This window comes from Bos taurus, chromosome 5, assembly GCF_002263795.3.
Source record: "Bos taurus isolate L1 Dominette 01449 registration number 42190680 breed Hereford chromosome 5, ARS-UCD2.0, whole genome shotgun sequence".
NCBI lineage: Eukaryota > Metazoa > Chordata > Mammalia > Artiodactyla > Bovidae > Bos > Bos taurus.
In genome coordinates, this window is record NC_037332.1 from 49,367,939 (window position 1) to 49,387,180 (window position 19,242).

The window sequence follows — 19,242 nt, forward strand, 5'->3', positions numbered from 1 at the left end:
CCCTTCTCTACTTCTGGCTCTATGATTTTGTACTCTCAACTTGTGTTACAAGACAGCTACACATCTCAACCCGTACACGAAGTCTAACACATCCGGAAACCAAAGCCGAGACCTTCCCCACAAAATACATCTGATTTCTGCCAATGCATCCAGCTCCTCAGCACAACTCAGCGCTCTTGGGATCACTTTTTTGCTTTCACGTTCAATGACCCAGTTCAGTTTCAGTGTAGCGCTATCACATCTGTCCTTTCTGTTCCTGATTTCCTCTGTCTGACATTAGGCTTTCAAAGCTTCTCTGCTGGATTTACTGAAGGAAACTTATCCATTACTTGAAAGTTATCTTTAGGTGGTAAGACCACAGGTGATTTCTGTTATCTTTCTTGTACCGTTTTGGATTAAAACAATTTTTTTCCCACCGTGAATATGTAGTACATTCTTAAAAAACATTTTTAAAAACTGACTGTAATAAAAGGGAAAAAAGGAATAGTTTCATTGACTTTGAGAATTTATTGAATGCTGTCTCTCTCATGAAGTGACCACATTTCCACAACCAGGTTTATTCCATCCTTTCTTTGATGTGCCTTTTTTTTTTTCATACCTCTCATGTCATTAATATATTTTTGTTTTGTATTAAATTTGTATGGTTGTCTTACTCACCTAGTAGTCAATTCTTGAAGACTGATAATAAGTTCTTTCTGATTCTGTTTGTGGATAACAACTTCTCAGTAAGTATTTGTGACATGTATTGAATTGAACCCGAAATAATATAATGTGAGCTGATAAACACTGAGTTCTGTGTCAAATTTTCTTCATCTCAGTGCTTATTAAGCCTAGCGCCATTGTTGCCAAAGGTCATTCGTAATGGGCTTCCTGGCAGAGAAAGAAGTTGGAAAATAGGTCAGGTGAGCTGTCTTTATTGGGTTCTAGTTCAATTATTCGGAGAAGGCAATGGCAACCCACTCCAGTACTCTTGCCTGGAAAATCCCATGTACGGAGGGGCCTGGTGGGCTGCAGTCCATGGGGTCACTAGGAGTCGGACACGACTGATTGACTTCGCTTTCACTTTTCACTTTCATGCATTGGAAAAGGAAATGACAACCCACTCCAGTGTTCTTGCCTGGAGAATCCCAGGGATGGTGGAGCCTGGTGGGCTGCCGTCTATGGGGTCGCACAGAGTCGGACATGACTGAAGCGACTTAGCAGCAGCAGCAGTTCAATTATTGGTTTGTTTTATAGGAAGTGAGTGTGAAGCAGGAAGCCTGAGGCAGAACAGAGCACTGGGGCATTATTTAGTAAAAGAAATGTTTGTTTTAATCTGCTTTGTATGGTTCCTTAGACTTCATTATAATGACATGTCTCCTCCATATTTCAGTTGATTGCTAAATGTTGTAGATAATTTAAATGGTCAGTATCTGTTAATACTAAGTAGAAATACCAAGGGATTCCTAATTCAGACATTTGAAAAATTCAGCTTTTATTTACCTATTGCAGACTTCAAGTATCTCTCTTTACATACTGTCTGTCCTTATTTTCAGCTTGAGAGGTACGAACACTTGAGATCCTAACACCCATTGAAGGGTACTTCTAGTTTGAAATCCTTACAAGGTTCTTATGACCTGTGGCCCACTGCTCACTTCTCCACCAAAAATGCAACTAAAAAAAGAAAAGGTAAAAATTCCATTCTTTTGTTTGTATGTTTGTGTATGTAGATTATATTTTTCTCTTGAGCTGTAATCTAAAATGTAAAAAGTTAGGCTTAGTTCAGTTCAGTCGCTCAGTCGTGTCCGATCTTTGTGACTCCATGGACTGTAGCATGCCAGGCTTCCCAGTCCATCGCTAACTCCCAGAGTTCACTCAAACTCATGTTCATAGAGTTGATGATGCCATCCAACCATCTCATATTCTGTCGTCCCCTTCTCCTCCTGCCTTCAATCTTTCCCAGCATCAGGGTCTTTTCAAATGAGTTAATTCTTCGCATCAGGTGGCCAAACTACTGGAGTTTCAGTTTCAGCATCAGTCCTTCCAATGAATATTCAGGACTGATTTCCTTTAAGATAGGCTGGTTGGATCTCTTTACAGTTCAAGGAACTCTCAAGAAGTCTTCTCTAACACCACAGTTCAAAAGCATCAATTCTTTGCTGCTCAGTTTTCTTTATAGTCCAACTCTCACATCCATACATGACTACTGGAAAAACCATAGCCTTGACTAGATGAACCTTTGTGATAATGTCTCTGCTTTTTAATATGCTGTCTAGGTTGGTCATAACTTTTCTTCCAAGGAGTAAGCGTCTTTTACTTTCATGGCTGCAGTCACCATCTGCAGTGATTTTGGAGCCCCCAAAAATAAAGTCTGTCACTGTTTCCACAGTTTCCCCATCTATTTGCCATGAAGTGATGGGACCAGATGCCATGATCTTCGTTTTCTGAATGTTGAGCTTTAAGCCAACTTTTTCATTCTCCTCTTTCACTTTCATCAAGAGGCTCTTTAGTTCTTCTTCACTTTCTGCCATAAGGGTGGTGTCATCTGCATATCTGAGGATATTGATATTTCTCCTGGCAATCTTGATTCTAGCTTGTACTTCATCCAGCCCAGCATTTCTCATGATGTACTCTGCATATAAGTTAAATAAGCAGGTGACAACATACAGCCTTGATTTTCTCCTTTCCCTGTTTGGAAACAGCCTGTTGTTCCATGTCCAGTTCTAACTGTTGCTTCCTGACTTGTATACAGATTTCTCAAGGGGTAGGTCAGGTGTTCTGGTATTCCCATCTCTAAGAATTTTCCAGAGTTTGTTGTGGTCCTCCCAGTCAAAGGCTTTGGCTTAGTCAATAAAGCAGAAGTAGGTATTTTTCTGGAACTCTCTTGCTTTTTTGACAATCCAGTGGATGCTGGAAATTCGATCTGTGGTTCCTCTGCCTTTTCTAAATCTAGTTTGAACATCTGGCAGTTCATGGTTCACGTACTGTTGAAGCCTGGCTTGGAGAACTTTGAGTATTACTTTACTAGCATGTGCGATGAGTGTAATTGTGCTGTAGTTTGAGCATTCTTTGGCATTGTCTTTCTTTGGGATTTGGAATGAAAACTGACCTTTTCCGGTCCTGTGGCCACTGCTGAGTTTTCCAAATTTGCTGGCATATTGAGTGAAGCACTTTCACAGCATCATCTTTCAGGATTTGAAATAGCTCAACTGGAATTCCATCACCTCCACTAGCTTTATTTGTAGTGATGCTTCCTAAAGCCCACTTGTTAGGCTATCACCCAACAAAGAAGAATTTGATATTACTACTTTGTATAAGGGGAACTGAATGACTACATATGTACCAGAAAATCACATACTGGTTCAATTTATTTTTAAAAGACTTATGTAGTGTTCACTCTGTTCCAAGTACCTGTTCTAAGTACTCAGAAACATTGCTAATCCTCATAATAACCCTGTGGGTTGGTACTATTACCCATTTCAGATCAGGAAACTGAGGCACTGAGCATTTAAAGTAAGCTGTCCAGGAATTCCCTGGCATTCAGTGGATAAGAATCCTCACTCTCACTGCCAAGGGCCCAGGTTTGATCCCTGGTTGGGGAATTAGGTTCCTGCATGCTGTGCAACACAGCCAAATAAAAAAGTTGTCCAAGGTGATTTTTTTAACTACTGAGTGAGAGCTGGAATTTGAACCCAGGTCATCTGGCTCTATCCAGATGTCTATCCAACCTAGACAGCATATTAAAAATCAGAGACATTACTTGGCCAACAAAGGTCCATCTAGTCAAAGCTATGGTTTTTCCAGTAATCATGTATAGATGTGAGAGTTGGACTATAAAGAAAACTGAGTGGTGAAGAATTGATGCTTTTGAACAGTGGTGTTGGAGAAGACTTTTGAGCGTCCCTTGGACTGCAAGGAGATCCAACCAGTCCATCCTAAAGGAAATCAGTCCTGAATATTCATTGGAAGGACTGATACTGAAGTTGAAACTCCAATATTTGGCCACCTGATGTGAAGAACTGACTCACTGGAAAAGATCCTGATGCTGGGAAAGATTGAAGGCAGGAGGAGAAGGGGACGATACAGGATAAGATGGTGGATGGAGTCATCAACTGGATGGACGTGAATTTGAGCAAGCTCCAGGAGTTGGTGATGGACAGGAAAGCCTGGCGAGCTATAGTCCATGGGGTCACAAAGACACTAAGTCATGTCCAACTGTTTGCAACCCTATGAACTGTAACTCACCAGGCTCTCTGTCCATGGAATTCTCCAGGCAAGTATACTGGAATGGGTTGCCGTTCCCTCCTCCCAGGGATCTTGTACAGGATCTGTACCAAATGCTTCCTGAGTTTGGTTGGATTTAGAAGATAAGGAGCAAATGCCTGTGTAGGGTGTATTTATGTTGTTGTTGTTTATTCACTAAATTGTTTCTGACTCTTTTGTGACACCATAGGCTGGAGCCCGCCAGGTTCCTCTGTCAATAAGATTTTCCAGGCAAGAATATTGGAGTAAGTTGCCACTTCCTTCTCTAGGGGATCTTCCCGACCCAGGGGTCAAATCCGCACCTCCTGCTTGGCAGAAGGATTCTTTACCACTGAGCCACCTGAGAGGCCTATATTTATGTTAACTGTTCTCATAAAGCTTACCAAAAGATAAGGGAATACAGACAATTTTCATGTCTGTAGTCCTTTCATAATTCATAAGTCACTGCCTTTGGTCCTCCCACCAACTCTCTAGTTAGCAGGGCATATGTTTAGTAGTAGTTTCATTACACAGATGGTGAAATGAAGCTGAAAAGGTGAAGTGACTTTTCAAAAATCTCAGATACTAAGCAACAGGATTAGTGCTCTAATCCAGTTCTCCTGACTCCAAATCCAGGGATCTTTCTCCTATATTAAAGCCCTTTCCTGTGATCTGAACTTTGCTGTTACCTTGGCAACAGTACAGAACAATGAGTGCCTGGAAACCATGATACACAATTAAAAAGTTAACTGAGGTCACCTTAACCACCAGACTCTTTGTAAAATTCCCTTCTTTGTGTGCATCATCTTCACATTTGTTAAGCCTAGTACCCTTTTCACCAGAAACTTGTTTATGGTGGGCTTCGTGGCAGATGTATCAGATATGCTTTCTTTTCTGGTCCTGATCCAGTCATTCTGTTTCTTAGTCCTGGGAAGTGGCTATGAAACAGGGAGCCCATGACACATGAGACAGCAGTCTGGACTGAGGCCTGTTCCCCACTTGGGCCTCCCATTCCAACTCTGCAGTAGCCATTTCCCTCTCAAACACTCTCCTGAGGTATGAGTCTTTGGCAAACATGAAGGGCCTTTCCTTCTCTTGGTTTGAGGCAACGAATTTCAGAATGGGTTAGATGGGAATAATCCTTACTTCAGAGGAAATAGCCATGACCCTGGGGCTCCCTTTTCATCCAGGTATGAATATGAAGAGTCAGATGTATGATCAGATCCTAAGAAAACTTCAAATGCTAGGTCATTTAAGATTTTGTCAGCAGGTGGCACTTCTCTCCTTACTCACCAAATACAGTCTTTCCAAAAGAGAAATATTGTTTCTATTCCTTTGCTGCTATTGAGTTTCTCAGACTTCTTTAGCTACATCTAAACATTTTTCCTCAGTTCCCTCAGTTTGTAGCAATTTAGTCTACACTATGTTTATGTTTTAATTTATTTATACTGCTTCCACAAAGGATTTGAAATTGCTTACAACATACAGTATGCAATAGTAAAATGTGAGGAGAATGAAAATGTAAAATGCAATAAAGAATACATAATTCAATACTGGGTTGCAGGTAACTGGAACAAATTAAACAAAATATACATATACTGTTTGCATTGTCTCTGGATCTCTGGGTAAATCGGAAGGGAGAGAGAATAACTTTTCAAGGATTTGAATTTAAAACGAAAGTTCTCACCTAGGGTTACTGGAGATAAGTTTCTGTTGCTGTGTTCTAATCTCGTTAACCTAATTTACAATGTTATTCCTGGTCTTCCGACAACACAAGAGAAGACTCTACACATGGACATCACCAGATGGTCAACACCGAAATCAGATTGATTATATTTTTTGCAGCCAAAGATGGAGAAGCTCTATACAGTCAGCAAAAGCAAGACTGGTTGCTGACTGTAGCTCAGATCATGAACTCCTTATTGCCAAATTCAGACTTAAATTGAAGAAGGTAGGGAAAACCACCAGATCATTCAGGTATGACCTAAATTAGATCCCTTATGATTATACAGTGGAAGTGAGAAATAGATTTAAGGGACTAGATCTGATAGAGTACCTGATGAACTATGGACGGAGGTTCGTGACATTGTATAGGAGACAGGGATCAAGACCATCCCCGTGGAAAAGAAATGCAAGAAAGCAAAATGGATGTCTGGGGAAGCCTTACAAACAGCTGTGAAAAGAAGAGAAGTGAAAAGCAAAGGAGAAAAGTAACAATATAAGCATCTGAATGCAGAGTTCCAAAGAATAGCAAGGAGAGATAAGAAAGCCTTCCTCAGTGATCAGTGCAAAGAAATAGAGGAAAACAAATGAATGGGAAAGACTAGAGACCTCTTCAAGAAAATTAGAGATACCAAGGGGACATTTCATGCAAAGATGGGCTCGATAAAGGACAGAAATGGTATGGACCTAACAAAAGCAGAAGATATTAAGAAGATGTGGCAAGAATACACAGAAGAACTGTACAAAAAAGATCTTCACGACCAAGATAATCACGATGGTGTGATCACTCACCCAGAGCCAGACATCCTGGAATGTGAAGTCAAGTGGGCCTTAGAAAGCATCACTACAAACAAAGCTAGTGGAGGTAATGGAATTCCAGTTGAGCTACTCCAAATCCTGAAAGATGATGCTGTGGAACTGCTGCACTCAATATGCCAGCAAATTTGGAAAACTCAGCAGTGGCCACAGGACTGGAAAAGTTCAGTTTTCATTCCAAACCCCAAGGAAGGCGATGCCAAAGAATGCTCAAACTACTGCACAATTGCACTCATCTCACACACTAGTAAAGTAATGCTCAAAATTCTCCAAGCCAGGCTTCAGCAATATGTGAACCGTGAACTTCCTGATGTTCAAGCTGGTTTTAGAAAAGGCAGAGGAACCAGAGATCAAATTGCCAACATCTGCTGGATCATGGAAAAAGCAAGAGAGTTCCAGAAAAACATCTGCTTATGCTTTATTGACTATGCCAAAGCCTTTGACTGTGTGGATCATAATAAACTGTGGAAAATTCTGAAAGAGATGGGAATACCAGACCACCTGACCTGCCTCTTGAGAAATCTGTATGCAGGTCAGGAAGCAACAGTTAGAACTGGACATCGAACAACAGACTGGTTCCAAATAGGAAAAGGAGTACGTCAAGGCTGTATATTATCACCCTGCTTATTTAACTTATATGCAGAGTACATCATGAGAAACGGGCTGGAAGAAGCACGAGCTGGAATCAAGATTGCCAGGAGAAATATCAATAACCTCAGATACGCAGATGACACTACACTTATGGCAGAAAGTGAAGAGGAACTAAAAAGCCTCTTGATGAAAGTGAAAGAGGAGAGTGAAAAAGTTGGCTTACAGCTCAACATTCACAAAACTAAGATCATGGCATCTGGTCCCATCACTTCATGGGAAATAGATGGGGAAATGGTGGAAACAGTGTCAGACTTTATTTTTGGGGGCTCCAAAATCACTGCAGATGATGAGTGCAGCCATGAAATTAAAAGATGCTTACTCCTTGGAAGGAAAGTTATGACCAACCTAGATAGCATATTCAAAAGCAGAGACATTACTTTGCCAACAAAGGTCCGTCTAGTTAAGGCTATGGTGTTTCCAGTAGTCATGTATGGATGTGAGAGTTGGACTGTGAAGAAAGCTGAGTGCTGAAGAATTGATGTTTTTGAACTGTGGTGTTGGAGAAGCCTCTTGAGAGTCCCTTGGACCGTAAGGACATCCAACCAGTCCATTCTAAAGGAGATCAGTCCTGGGTGTTCTTTGGAAGGACTGATGCTGAAGCTGAAACTCTAATACTTTGGCCACCTCATGTGAAGAGTTGACTCATTGGAAAAGACTCTGATGCTGGGAGGGATTGGGGCAGGAGGAGAAGGGGACGATAGAGGATGAGATGGCTGAATGGCATCACCGACTAGATGGACGTGTTTGAGTGAACTTCGGGAGTTGGTGATGGACAGGGAGGCCTGGTGTGCTGCGATTCATGGGGTCGCAAACAGTTGGACACGACTGAGCAATTGGACTGAACTGATTCCTGGTCTGTAAAAAGTAAATAGTACTTGTTACTACTCTGAAGCCTCAAGGCTGCATGTTCAGCATTTCTCGGCCTCTAACTTTCAATTTTTTAGATACGCAGGCTTCACCCGTTCATTCATCCTACACAGATTGAGCTCCGACTGCCTACGGGGCGTTGTCCTGGGCACTGGGAACAGAAGCATATCCATTAGGTAGACTTGGGTGTGCAAAAAACAATTTATAACAGGCTCTTTTGTCAGAGAGCTTTTATGTAGCTGCAGAAAGAAGAGCTAAGTCTCTACTCGTGAAAAATTAGAGAGCTATGCCAAGCAATCTTATAATCAAGTGCTAAATCTGGGTGGTTGATCTTAATAGAGCTCTAGGATTGTTTTATTTAAAAATAAATCGGTAAATTTCATCTTGTTCAAGTTTGTAATAGAAAACCAGACCAAACCGGTGGCCTCGATGCTTGCTCCGCAACAGCTAGGCTAGGGGAAGGAAAGGGGCCGGGGTGAGCAGAGGGCCCCAGGATGCTTGGCAGCGAGCCCAGAAGGACCAGCGTCTTGCCCTGCCCATTGTTGTCGGGGACTGAGACCAAGATTGGGGGGCGGGGCCAGACGCGGGTGTGTGTGTGTGTGTGTGTGTGTGTGTGTGTGTGTGTGTGTGTGTGTTGGTGTGTGTTGGTGTGTTGGGAGCGGGGGGGCGGGTGCTGGTCCAGGGGACCAGACGCGGGAGCTCCGAAGCCTGGGGCCCGGCCACCAGCGCCCGGGGAGGCGGCCGCGCGGTTCGGCGGCTTTGTGGCGCGCGCGGGTTCCACCGCGGGCGGCGCGGAGGCGGGGTCGGACAGAGGCCTCCGCCGACCCCGGCACTCGGCGGGGCCGCGGGCGCCCTGCATGGCCAGCCCCGCGCGCTGCGGCTTCCCAGCGCGCAAGAATAGCCGCCTGGACGCCTTCCTGCGGAGGCATCTGCCGCCCGAGGTCTACGACGCCGTCCGCGCCTATGAGCAGTGCATCGTGGTATCTGACTCGGAGAAACACACCTTAAAGTACGTGGTGCTCACTGACCGGCTCATCTACCTGACTGAGAACCCGCCCAAGTCCATCCGACGAGTCGTGGCGCTGCGGGACATCGTAGCCATTGACCTGGTGAGGCGCGCAGACGGGCTCGCGAGAACCCCTTTCTTGGGCTCCCCAATCCCTGTTACACGCGGGAAGGAGGAGGAGGAGGAGCTTCCCCACCCTGCCCGGGACTCTTGTTCTCTCTAACATATACTTTTCTACTAGTAGCCACATAGGAAAACTGGATTGCTGTATGCATTCCGAATAAAGATGCTTTTCCCATTCTTATTTTGTGTACCGGTCATCCCTGTCCCCTCAAATAGGACGACAGATTTGAGAACATAGTCTCCTACCAGAAGTACGCTTTAAGGTCGTTCTTTCGTTAATTAAGCACCCACAGTAGGCCAAGCACTGTGCTAGACTCTGAGGATGAGAAACTGAAACAGGGGGCCTTCCTAGAAGATTCTGTGGGAAAGACTGAAAACCAAAACCAATGCAAATAAATGCCATGTGAGAAGTGCGAATATGCCTTGTTTGTTTATTTTTTATCTTTAGGGCTTAGACTATGTTAGGTACTCAATATGAGTAAGTGAATGAATGAATAAGTGCATGCATTGATAAGATTTGTATGGGACGCATGGCAATCTCTGGCAGGTATTTCATCCAATCCAGGCTCAGGCCATGCTGGGAAAACTTCCTGGAAGGAGAGTCATTAGAGCAGGAGCCTTGAAGGAGATACAGTCTGTCTCAGTTTTTAGTTGCTGCTACTGTATCCCTTTCATCCAGCAATAGATTTACCTTATAAACCAGCAACAGCTTGGAAGCAGTCTCCTCTCCAATTACTGTTTTTCCCCCCTTGGCTCCCTTTGTCTGAGTTGCTCTCCGGGTGTGTTCTTCCTTTTTCCACTGGGGACAGGTGTCTAGCCTCCTGTTTCTTTCCCTCACTTGACTCTCTGTGTCTCCCAGGGGAGAAGCTAGCAAGCCTTGATGGGGTCAAGAAAATCATAGCTTCTTTGGAACATGTCTGTAAGAAAATAATGAAATCAAATGAAAAAAGTGAAAGCTTTTTCTACTTAAAATACCTCCGTGGGCTGATAGCGCTATGCTGATTTCTTTGCTTCATTTTGATCTCAGGTGGCCTCAGCCTGCAGGGGATTGAAGCAGGATTCCTGGCCAGAGATTGAAGTCAGCCACCGAAGTGACAGCACTGAATCCTAGACTAGAACATCAGGGACCAGTGGTCAGTGACAAGGCCCTTGCCTGTCAGCTGTGTAGAAATGAATTTCCACATAGAGACAGAAAGTAGTGAAACAAGTAAAGCATTTATTAGGAGAAAAAGGGTACTGTGGATAGACACACAGGTGGTCTCAGAGAGTTGCGCCCTTGTGGTAGTTTGAATCGCTTTAATGGGGCATTTCTTCCAGGTTTCCTCTGGCCAATCATCTTGCTTTGCCTGGTTGAGTCCATATTTGGTATGCATCAAGGTCTTTCCATGTGTGTGCATGCATCCCTTAGCCAAGATGGATTCTAGCAAAGAGGCCGATCCATAGGTTGATATCACTTTATATGTGATATGGGGTGGTGCCCCCTCCCTTTAGACCTCTAAGAAGCCTTTCTGCACATATATAGTCAAGAAGGTCTCCTTATCCTCAAGATTGATAAATATGTGGTCTCTTTAATCTGGGCAGGGCTTAACTTCTCTTTCATTCTGCTATTTTGGAGTATCTGTCCATAGGGGATGAACTCCAGCTGTTCAGCCTGGGGCTTATCTATCTCCTGCCTTAATCTGAGCAAAAGTTGGAAGTAAAACTACCTTTTCCTCACTGCTACTATTTGCATTCTCTTGAACTAAAATTTTAAAAGATTTAAATTTCTGACCAAATGTTTTAGAAAACATTAAATGTTCAACTTTTTTTCTAGTGTCTGCAGTGTAAACATGTATTCTTTGGGAGTAATGATTTTAGGATATTGTTACTCTCTCCCTAAAGAGACAGTATACACATGTCAATAGGTGTCATATAGCTTTCTTTTTAAGCTGTTAGAATCTGCAAAGTACAGTAAAGCCCCCTAGGTCTCCCCAGCCAAGAATACTACAGAAAGGCATACCTGATCATGCTTGATGTACAAAGTTTGCCTTTCTGGCATATAGGAGAGTGTGTAATGTCTATAAAGGTACTGAACAAGTCTCAAGATTTCAGCATTGTTGATAGAATTTTTTTTTTTTTTTTTTTGCTATGTTGGGTCTTTGTTGTGGCATGTGGGACTGTTCAAGTTTCGGGGTGTGGGCTCCAGAGCATGAGGGCTCTGCTGTTGAGGCATGCAGGCTGTTACCCCACAACATGTGGGATCTTAGTTTGCTGACCAGGGATTGAACCCACATCCCCTGCAGTGAAAGACGGGTTCTTAACCACTGGACCACCAGGGAAATCCCTGTCGGTACAATGAATGTCCATCTTACACAATATAGTTTAACTCTGGTTAAAGCTGTGGAAGGCAGAATAATGGCTCCCCAAAGATATCTCCAGAACCTGTTTCTATTTTATATTACTTCCTCTATTATATTATACAACAAAGGGGAATTACAGTGGCAGAGCTTCCCAGGTGATGCAGTGGTAAAGAATCTGCCTGCTAGTACAGGAGATGGAGACGTGGGTTCGATCCCTGAGTCAGAAAGATCCCCTGGAAAAGGAACTGGCAACCTTATATTCTTGCCTGGAAACTTCTATGAACAGAGGACCCTGACAGGTTACAGTTCATGGGGTCACAATGAGTTGGACACAATTGAGCAACTGCACACATATGCTAACCAGCTGACCTTAAAATTGGGAGATTATCTTGGATTATATGCATAAGGTAAATGTAATCACTACATCCTTAAAATTGGAAAAGGGAAGCAGAAGAAGAGTCAGCAGCAGAGTGATGCACTATAAGAAAGACTGGTTTTGAAGTTGGAAGGGGGCCACAAACCAAGGAATGTGGACAGCCTCTAAAAGCTGATAAAGGCACAGAAACATGTTTTTCCCTAGAGCCTCCAGAAAGAATGCAGTCTTGCTGATACCCATTTTAGATCAGTGAAACCCATTTCAGACTTCTGACCCCAGAACCATTATGAAAATAAGTTTGTGTTATTTAATACCACCAAGTTTATGAAAATGTGTTACAATAACAATAGGAAATCAATACAGAAGTGTTTTCTCTTATGATGTTTTAAAATGGGTAATTGTTTAAAAAATATTATTTCAGTGAGTAATAAGTACAGTCATGCCAGGCACAAATGCCTTGACAGTCTCTTTTGCTGAGTTTTTATTATAGTTATTATTATAGTTCAGTGGCTTGTATTAAATTTGCTGACCTACTGAGTGCAGCATTTTAAGAGCATCATTTTAAGGATTTTTTTAATAGCTCAGCTGGAATTCCATCACCTCCACTAGCTTTGTTTGTAGTAATGCTTCCTAAAGCTTACTTGACTTCACACTCTAGGATGTCTGGCCCTAAGTGAATGACCACTGAGTTTTCCAAATATGACCACTGACCATCTCAACGACCATGGTGGTTATCTGTGTCATTAAGACCTTTCTTGTGTAGTTCTTCCGTGTATTCTTGACACTTCTTAATCTCTTCTGCTTCTGTAAGGTCCTTACAGTTTCTGTCCTTTATTGTGCTAATCCTTGCATGAAATGTTCCCTTGATATCTCCAGTTTTCTTGAAGAGATCTCTCAGTTCAGTTCAGTCGCTCAGTCGCTGACTCCTTGGGACCCCATGGACTGCAGCACATCAGGTCTTCCTGTCCATCGCCAACTCCTGGAGCTTGCTCAAACTCATGTCCATTGAGTCGGTGATGCCTTCCAACCGTCTCATCCTCTGTTGTCCCCTTCTAATCCCGCCTTCAATCTTTCCCAGCATCAGAGTCTTTTCAAATGAGTCACTTCTTCACATCAGGTGGCCAAACTATTGGAGTTTCAGCTTCAGCATCAGTCCTTCCAATGAATATTCAGGACTGATCTCCTTTAGGATGGACTGGTTGGATCTCCTTGCAGTCCAAGGGACTCTCAAGAGTCTTCTCCAACACCACAGTTCAAAAGCATCAATTCTTCAGTGCTCAGCTTTCTTTATAGTCCAACTCTCACATCCATTCATGACTCCTAGAAAGAGATCTCCAGTCTTTTCCATTCTATTGTTTCCTCTATTTCTTTGCATTGTTCTGCACTCAGTATGACAGCATATTTGGAAAACTTGGCAATGGCCACAGGACTGGAAAAGGTCAGTTTTCATTCCAATCCCAAAGAAAGGCAATGCTAAAGAATGTTCAAACCACTGTACAATTGCCCTCATTTCACATGCTAGCAAGGTTATCCTCAAAGTCCTTCAAGCTAGGCTTCAACAGCATGTGAACAGAGAACTTCCAGATGTACAGGCTGGGTTTAGAAAAACCAGAGGAACCAGAGATCAAATTGCCAATATTTGTTGGATCATGAAGAAAGCAAAGAAATTTCAGAAAAACATCTACTTCTGCTTCATTGACTACACTAAAGCCTTTGACTGTGTGGATCACAACAAACTGTGGAAAATTCTTAGAGATGGGAGTACCAGACCACCTTATCTGTCTCCTGAGAAACCTGTATGTGGGTCAAGAAGCAACGGTTAGAACCAGATGCAGAATAACTGACTGGTTCAAAATTGGGAAAGGAGTAGGACAAGGCTGTATATTGTCACCCTGTTTATTTAACTTAAATGCAAAGAGAGAGAGAGAGAGTGTGTGTGTGTGTGTGCTCAGTCATATCTGACTCTTTTTCGACCCTACAGACCGTAGCCCCCAAACTCCTCTTTCCATGGAATTTTCCCAGCAATAATACTGGAGTGGGTCACCGTTTCCTTCTCCAGGGGATTTTCCCAACCCAGTGATCAAACCTGCGTCTACCTGTGTCTCCTGCATTTCAGGTGGATTCTTTACCACCACTGAGCTACCAGCTGGATGAATCACAAGCTGGAATCAAGATTGCTGGGAGAAATATCAACAACCTCAGATATGCAGATGATACCACTATAATAGCAGAAAGTGAAGAGGAACTAAAAAGCCTCTTGATGAAAGTCAAAGAGGAGAGTGAAAAAGTTGGCTTAAAGCTCAACATTCAGAAAACGAAGATCATGGCATCCGGTCCCATCACTTCATGGGAAATAGATGGGGAAACAGTGTCAGACTTTATTTTGGGGGGCTCCAAAATCATTGCAGATGGTGAGTGCAGCCATGAAATTAAAAGATGCTTACTCCTTGGAAGGAAAGTTATGACCAACCTAGATAGCATATTCAAAAGCAGAGACATTACTTTGCCATCAAAGGTCCATCTAGTCAAGGCTATAGTTTTTCCAGTGGTCAAGTATGGATGTGAGAGTTGGACTGTGAAGAAAGCTGAGTGCTGAAGAATTGATGCTTTTGAACTGTGGTATTGGAGAAGCCTCTTGAGAGTCCCTTGGACTGTAAGGAGATCCAACCAGTCCAATCTGAAGGAGATCAGCCCTGGGATTTCTTTGGAAGGAATGATGCTAAAGCTGAAACTCCGGTACTTTGGCCACCTTGTGCAAAGAGTTGACTCATTGGAAAAGACTCTGATGCTGGGAGGGATTGGGGGCAGGAGGAGAAGGGGACGACACAGGATGAGATGGCTGGATGGCATCACTGACTCAATGGACGTGAGTCTGAGTGAACTCCGGGAGTTGGTGATGGACAGGGAGGCCTGGTGTGCTGCGATTCATGGGGTTGCAAAGAGTCGGACACGACTGAGCCACTGAACTGAACTGAACTGAACTGAACTGAAGAGGAACTAAAGAGCCTTTAATGAATGTGAAAGAAGAGAGGGAAAAAGTTGGCTTGAAACTCAGCATTCAAAAAATGAAGATCATGGTATCTGGTCCTATCACTTCATGCCACATAGACGAGGAAAAAGTGGAAGCAGTGACAGATTTTATTTTCTTGGGCTGCAAAATCACTGCAGATGGTGACTGCAGCCATGAAATTAAAAGATACTTGCTCCTTGGAAGGAAAGCTAATGACAAACCTAGACAGTGTATTAAAAGAAGAGACATCACTTTGCTGACAAAAGTCTGTATAAGTCAAAGCTATGGTGTTTCCAGTAGTCATGTACAGATGTAAGAGTTGGACCATAAAGAAGGCTGCTGCTGCTGCTAAGTCGCTTCAGTCGTGTCCTACTCTGTGCGACCCCATAGACGGCAGCCCACCAGGCTCCCCTGTCCCTGGGATTCTCCAGGAAAGAACGCTGGAGTGGGTTGCCATTTCCTTCTCCAGTGCATGAAAGTGAAAAGTGAAAGTGAAGTCGCTCAGTCATGTCTGACTCTTCATGACCACATGGACTGCAGCCTACCAGGCTCCTCCATCCATGGGATTTTCCAGGCAAGAGTACTGGAGTGGGGTGCCACTGCCTTCTCCAAAAGAAGGTTGAGCACTGAAGAATTGATGCTTTCAAACTGTGGTGCTAGAGAAGACTCCTAAAAGTCCCTTGGACAGCAAGGAGATCAAACCAATCAATCTTAAAGGAAATCAACCCTGAATGTTCGTTGGAATGACTGATGCTGAAACTGGAGCTCCAATACTTTGGCTACCTGATGGGAAGAGGTGACTCACTAGAAAAGACCCTGATTCTGGGAAAGACTGAGGGCAGGGGGAGAAGTGGGCAACAGAGGATGAGTTAGTTGGATGGCATCACCAACTCAATGGACATGAATTTGAGCAAATTCTGGGAGATAGTGGAGGACAGAGGATCCTGGTATGCTCCAGCCCATTGGTCACCAAGAGTTGGACATGACTTAGCAACTAAAGGACAATGATGACGGCTTATACTAAGCTTCATAGGGTATGTGAAAAATGAGTGTCCCCACATTGCTTTATCTAGTGTCAATATCCACAGGTGTAGTTGGCTTGTCATCCCTCTGTGAACACTATGTCTGTCCTTAATACCACATGGAGAATTTTCCTGATTTCTGTGTTACGTCAACTGTATTGTCCCCTCACATATATAGTTGTCTGTTACAGTGGATTACATTGTTAGAGTGCCAGGCAGCTTTGTTTTTTAGAACCGGTTCCTCCTTTCTTGAAAGATCAACTGTTTTCATCTCCTTTTTTACTAGGGTGGTGTCTTTCTCTAAGGCTACATCTTTAGAATCCTTTTCCGTTCTTAAAGGTCTCCTCATTTTACTGTGCAAATTTGTCTCTTGTTGTTTAACATTCAGTTGGCTCAGGTTCCCAGTGGCCTTTGTTTTCATTGTCAATAGAGCCCCTAAGTAAGCCAATCCTTTATGCCTCTGGGCCCCCACCCTTCTTGTTCCCCAACTGGCCAGATCTCTCCATTTAGTTCATGTCTCCTGTTCTAGTTACATTTCACAAAAAAAATGTGCAAATATACAGATAAAATTCTATTCTCTCCCCTAACTGGGGGAAAAAAAAAGTGAAAAGAACAGCAACAAAACACAGAAGTGAGACTTCCATTCTAGCAAAGACAAGTTTTGTGTGCACTTGGAGGTCTCAGTAGGGGATTTTTTTCCAAAACAAATTGTCAGATTTATTTAAATAATTTTATGTAAGTTTTTATCATTTATTTTTAAAAACTAATTATTTTAAAAGCTGAAATATAATTGACCTATAACACTGTGTTAGTTCCAGGTGCACAACACAATGGTTCAATATTTCTACACATTACTAATGATCACCACTCAGTGGGTGTTTGATGTGGTTCATCTCCTAAAACAATGGGTTTCCAAGGTTGCTTAGGCAGAGCTTTTGTGAAAGCTGATATTTTCTTTAAAATTACTTTTGAAAGCTCTAGAGTTCTGCTTTTATTGTGTGTATCACCATACTATTCTTTAAGCACTTCTAAGATTAGATACATTTTTCAAGCATGAGAACCAACTATCCTGAACAGTGATTTCCAATGGTTCCGGGAACACTGCCTGATTGATACATGTGACATGGCCAATAACTATTTGTTAAATATTCAACATAATCTGTCTCTTCATTTCTCAATTTATTATTTGCAGTATACACTGGAGTATTTAGTAGTACATTTTTATTCAGCTTTTGCTTTCTACCTGTGTGGATTTGGTCAAGTTATTCAGCCTCTACTTTATCTCTCCATTTCTTCATCTGTAAAATGGAGATGATAGCATCATCTTTATAGAGCTGTTGGAAGGATTAACCTCATTAATAAATGAAACACTTAAAATAATACTTGGGGAATTTCCCTGGAGGTCCAGTGGCTAAGACTCCATGCTCCCAACACAGGTGGCCCGAGTTTGAACCCTGGTCAGGGAATGACATCCCGCATGCCACAATTAAGACCTGGTGTAGCCAAATACATAAGTCAGTAAATAAATGTGTTTAAAAAATAAATAAAATAGTACTTGGCACATGGTAGGAGCTATATACATGTTTCATTATTATTAATAACCTTTATCCACATACATTAAGTCAACTTAGGTTCATGAATCTGTAAGACTCATATCTCTTTGGGAGATTAGTAAATTTGGGGGAAAAAAAAGAACTGGTTTTTGAGCATTGCTTATGTATTAGGTGTTTTAAAATCTCACTTGTTCTTTTTGAAAACTTGCCCACTGGGTTTGCAGAGTTTAATTTGTTGAACAGAATTCCTGAGCTCCACCCCCAAACCTGTTCCTCTCTTAACTTTTCCCATTTTAGGAAGTAACGTCATCTTCCATTAACATTAGTTCTTTCTTTCATTCCCCATATCCTACATATTAGTCTATCCTCTTGATTTGTGTAGAAGAGGAAAAGGTTTTTCTCAACCCTTCTAGGGATCCTGATTAGGTCTGAAAATTAAACTGAAAAAAAAATAGATGAACAGGATAAAACTGTACAAACTTGTTTAACATAAATTTTATATGATAAGGGAGACTGTAGAAGGAAATGAAATTCCAAAGAAGAAACAGTTACACCTGTGTGGGGGGGCTTCCCTGGTGGTCCAGTGGTTAGAACTTTGCCTTCCAATACAGGAGATGCAGGTTCAATCTCTGGTTGGAGAACTAAGATCCCACATGCCTCATGGCCACAAAACCAAAACATAAAATAAATAATATTGTAACAAATTCAATAAAGACTTTAAAAAATGGTCCCACATCAATTAAAGAAAAATCTTAAAAAACAAAGCAAAAACCTCTGGGTGTTTAACACTACGTTTGATGAAGAATGGAGAGTCACAGAAAAATGTGATAGTTCAAAAAAGTTGAAAAAGCTAAGGGTCATAAACTGGGGACATTTTAGCGAGGCCTGCTTATTTGGATTCATCTTAGCATCCCTGTCTTAGAGATAAGGTTGTTCCTTTCTTCTGGGTATAGAGAGACCCTCTCTCATGAGGGCCTTATGACCCGATTCAGGGAGGAGGGCTGGGGATCAGAAAGACTTTTCTGCATCTGCATTTTCTTGAATGCCTTCAGCTCAGAACATTCAGTATGCTAAGGTACCAACCATATTTTGGAGTAGTGTGTTCCGGACCCTGTCACTTGTCTGCTAAAATGTATTTAACTATGAACTACCTGGAACACTTTCCCTCACACCTTCAGAGGGTTGATTCCTTGGGATGCCTTCTGGGTCCACCCAGTCTAAAGTGTTTCAAAGCACTTACCACTATTTGCACTGTGAGATTAACGTGTTTGGTGATTTATTCTCACCTGTGTCCCATAGTAGGCTCAGTGGTAAAGAATCTGCCTGCCAAGCAGTAGACGCAGGTTTGATCCCTGGGTTGGAAAGATATCCTGGAGAAGGAAATGGCAACCTGTGTTCTTGCCTGGGAAATCTCACAGACAGAGGAGCCTGGAGGGCTACAGTCCATGAGATCACAAAAGACATGGACATGACTTGGTGACTAAACAACAACAATAACAAATGCCCCACAGTAAATGTAAGCTCCATGAGAGCAGG

General features: G+C 42.5%; 2 protein-coding genes across 5 annotated transcripts in view; one reads left to right on the plus strand and one right to left on the minus strand.

The window, feature by feature from the left end:
* The window catches only part of XPOT (exportin for tRNA), a 168,513-nt gene that overhangs the window by 47,708 nt on the left and 101,563 nt on the right, over window positions 1-19,242 (minus strand). For 2 of the 4 annotated variants that reach the window (XM_059886555.1, XM_059886553.1), the window contains one exon: window positions 10,098-10,323. The exons of the other annotated variants lie outside the window; for them this stretch is intronic. The gene's annotated coding sequence lies outside the window, so the exon portion shown is untranslated. The remainder of the gene's footprint in view (window positions 1-10,097; window positions 10,324-19,242) is intronic. 4 annotated transcript variants of the gene reach the window in all.
* Window positions 8,954-19,242, plus strand: part of C5H12orf56 (chromosome 5 C12orf56 homolog) — an 80,208-nt gene continuing 69,919 nt past the window's right edge. Inside the window, exon 1 of the mRNA XM_002687653.5 lies at window positions 8,954-9,386. Within this exon, the coding sequence (XP_002687699.1) occupies window positions 9,135-9,386 (252 nt within the window). The 5' untranslated portion in view covers window positions 8,954-9,134. The remainder of the gene's footprint in view (window positions 9,387-19,242) is intronic.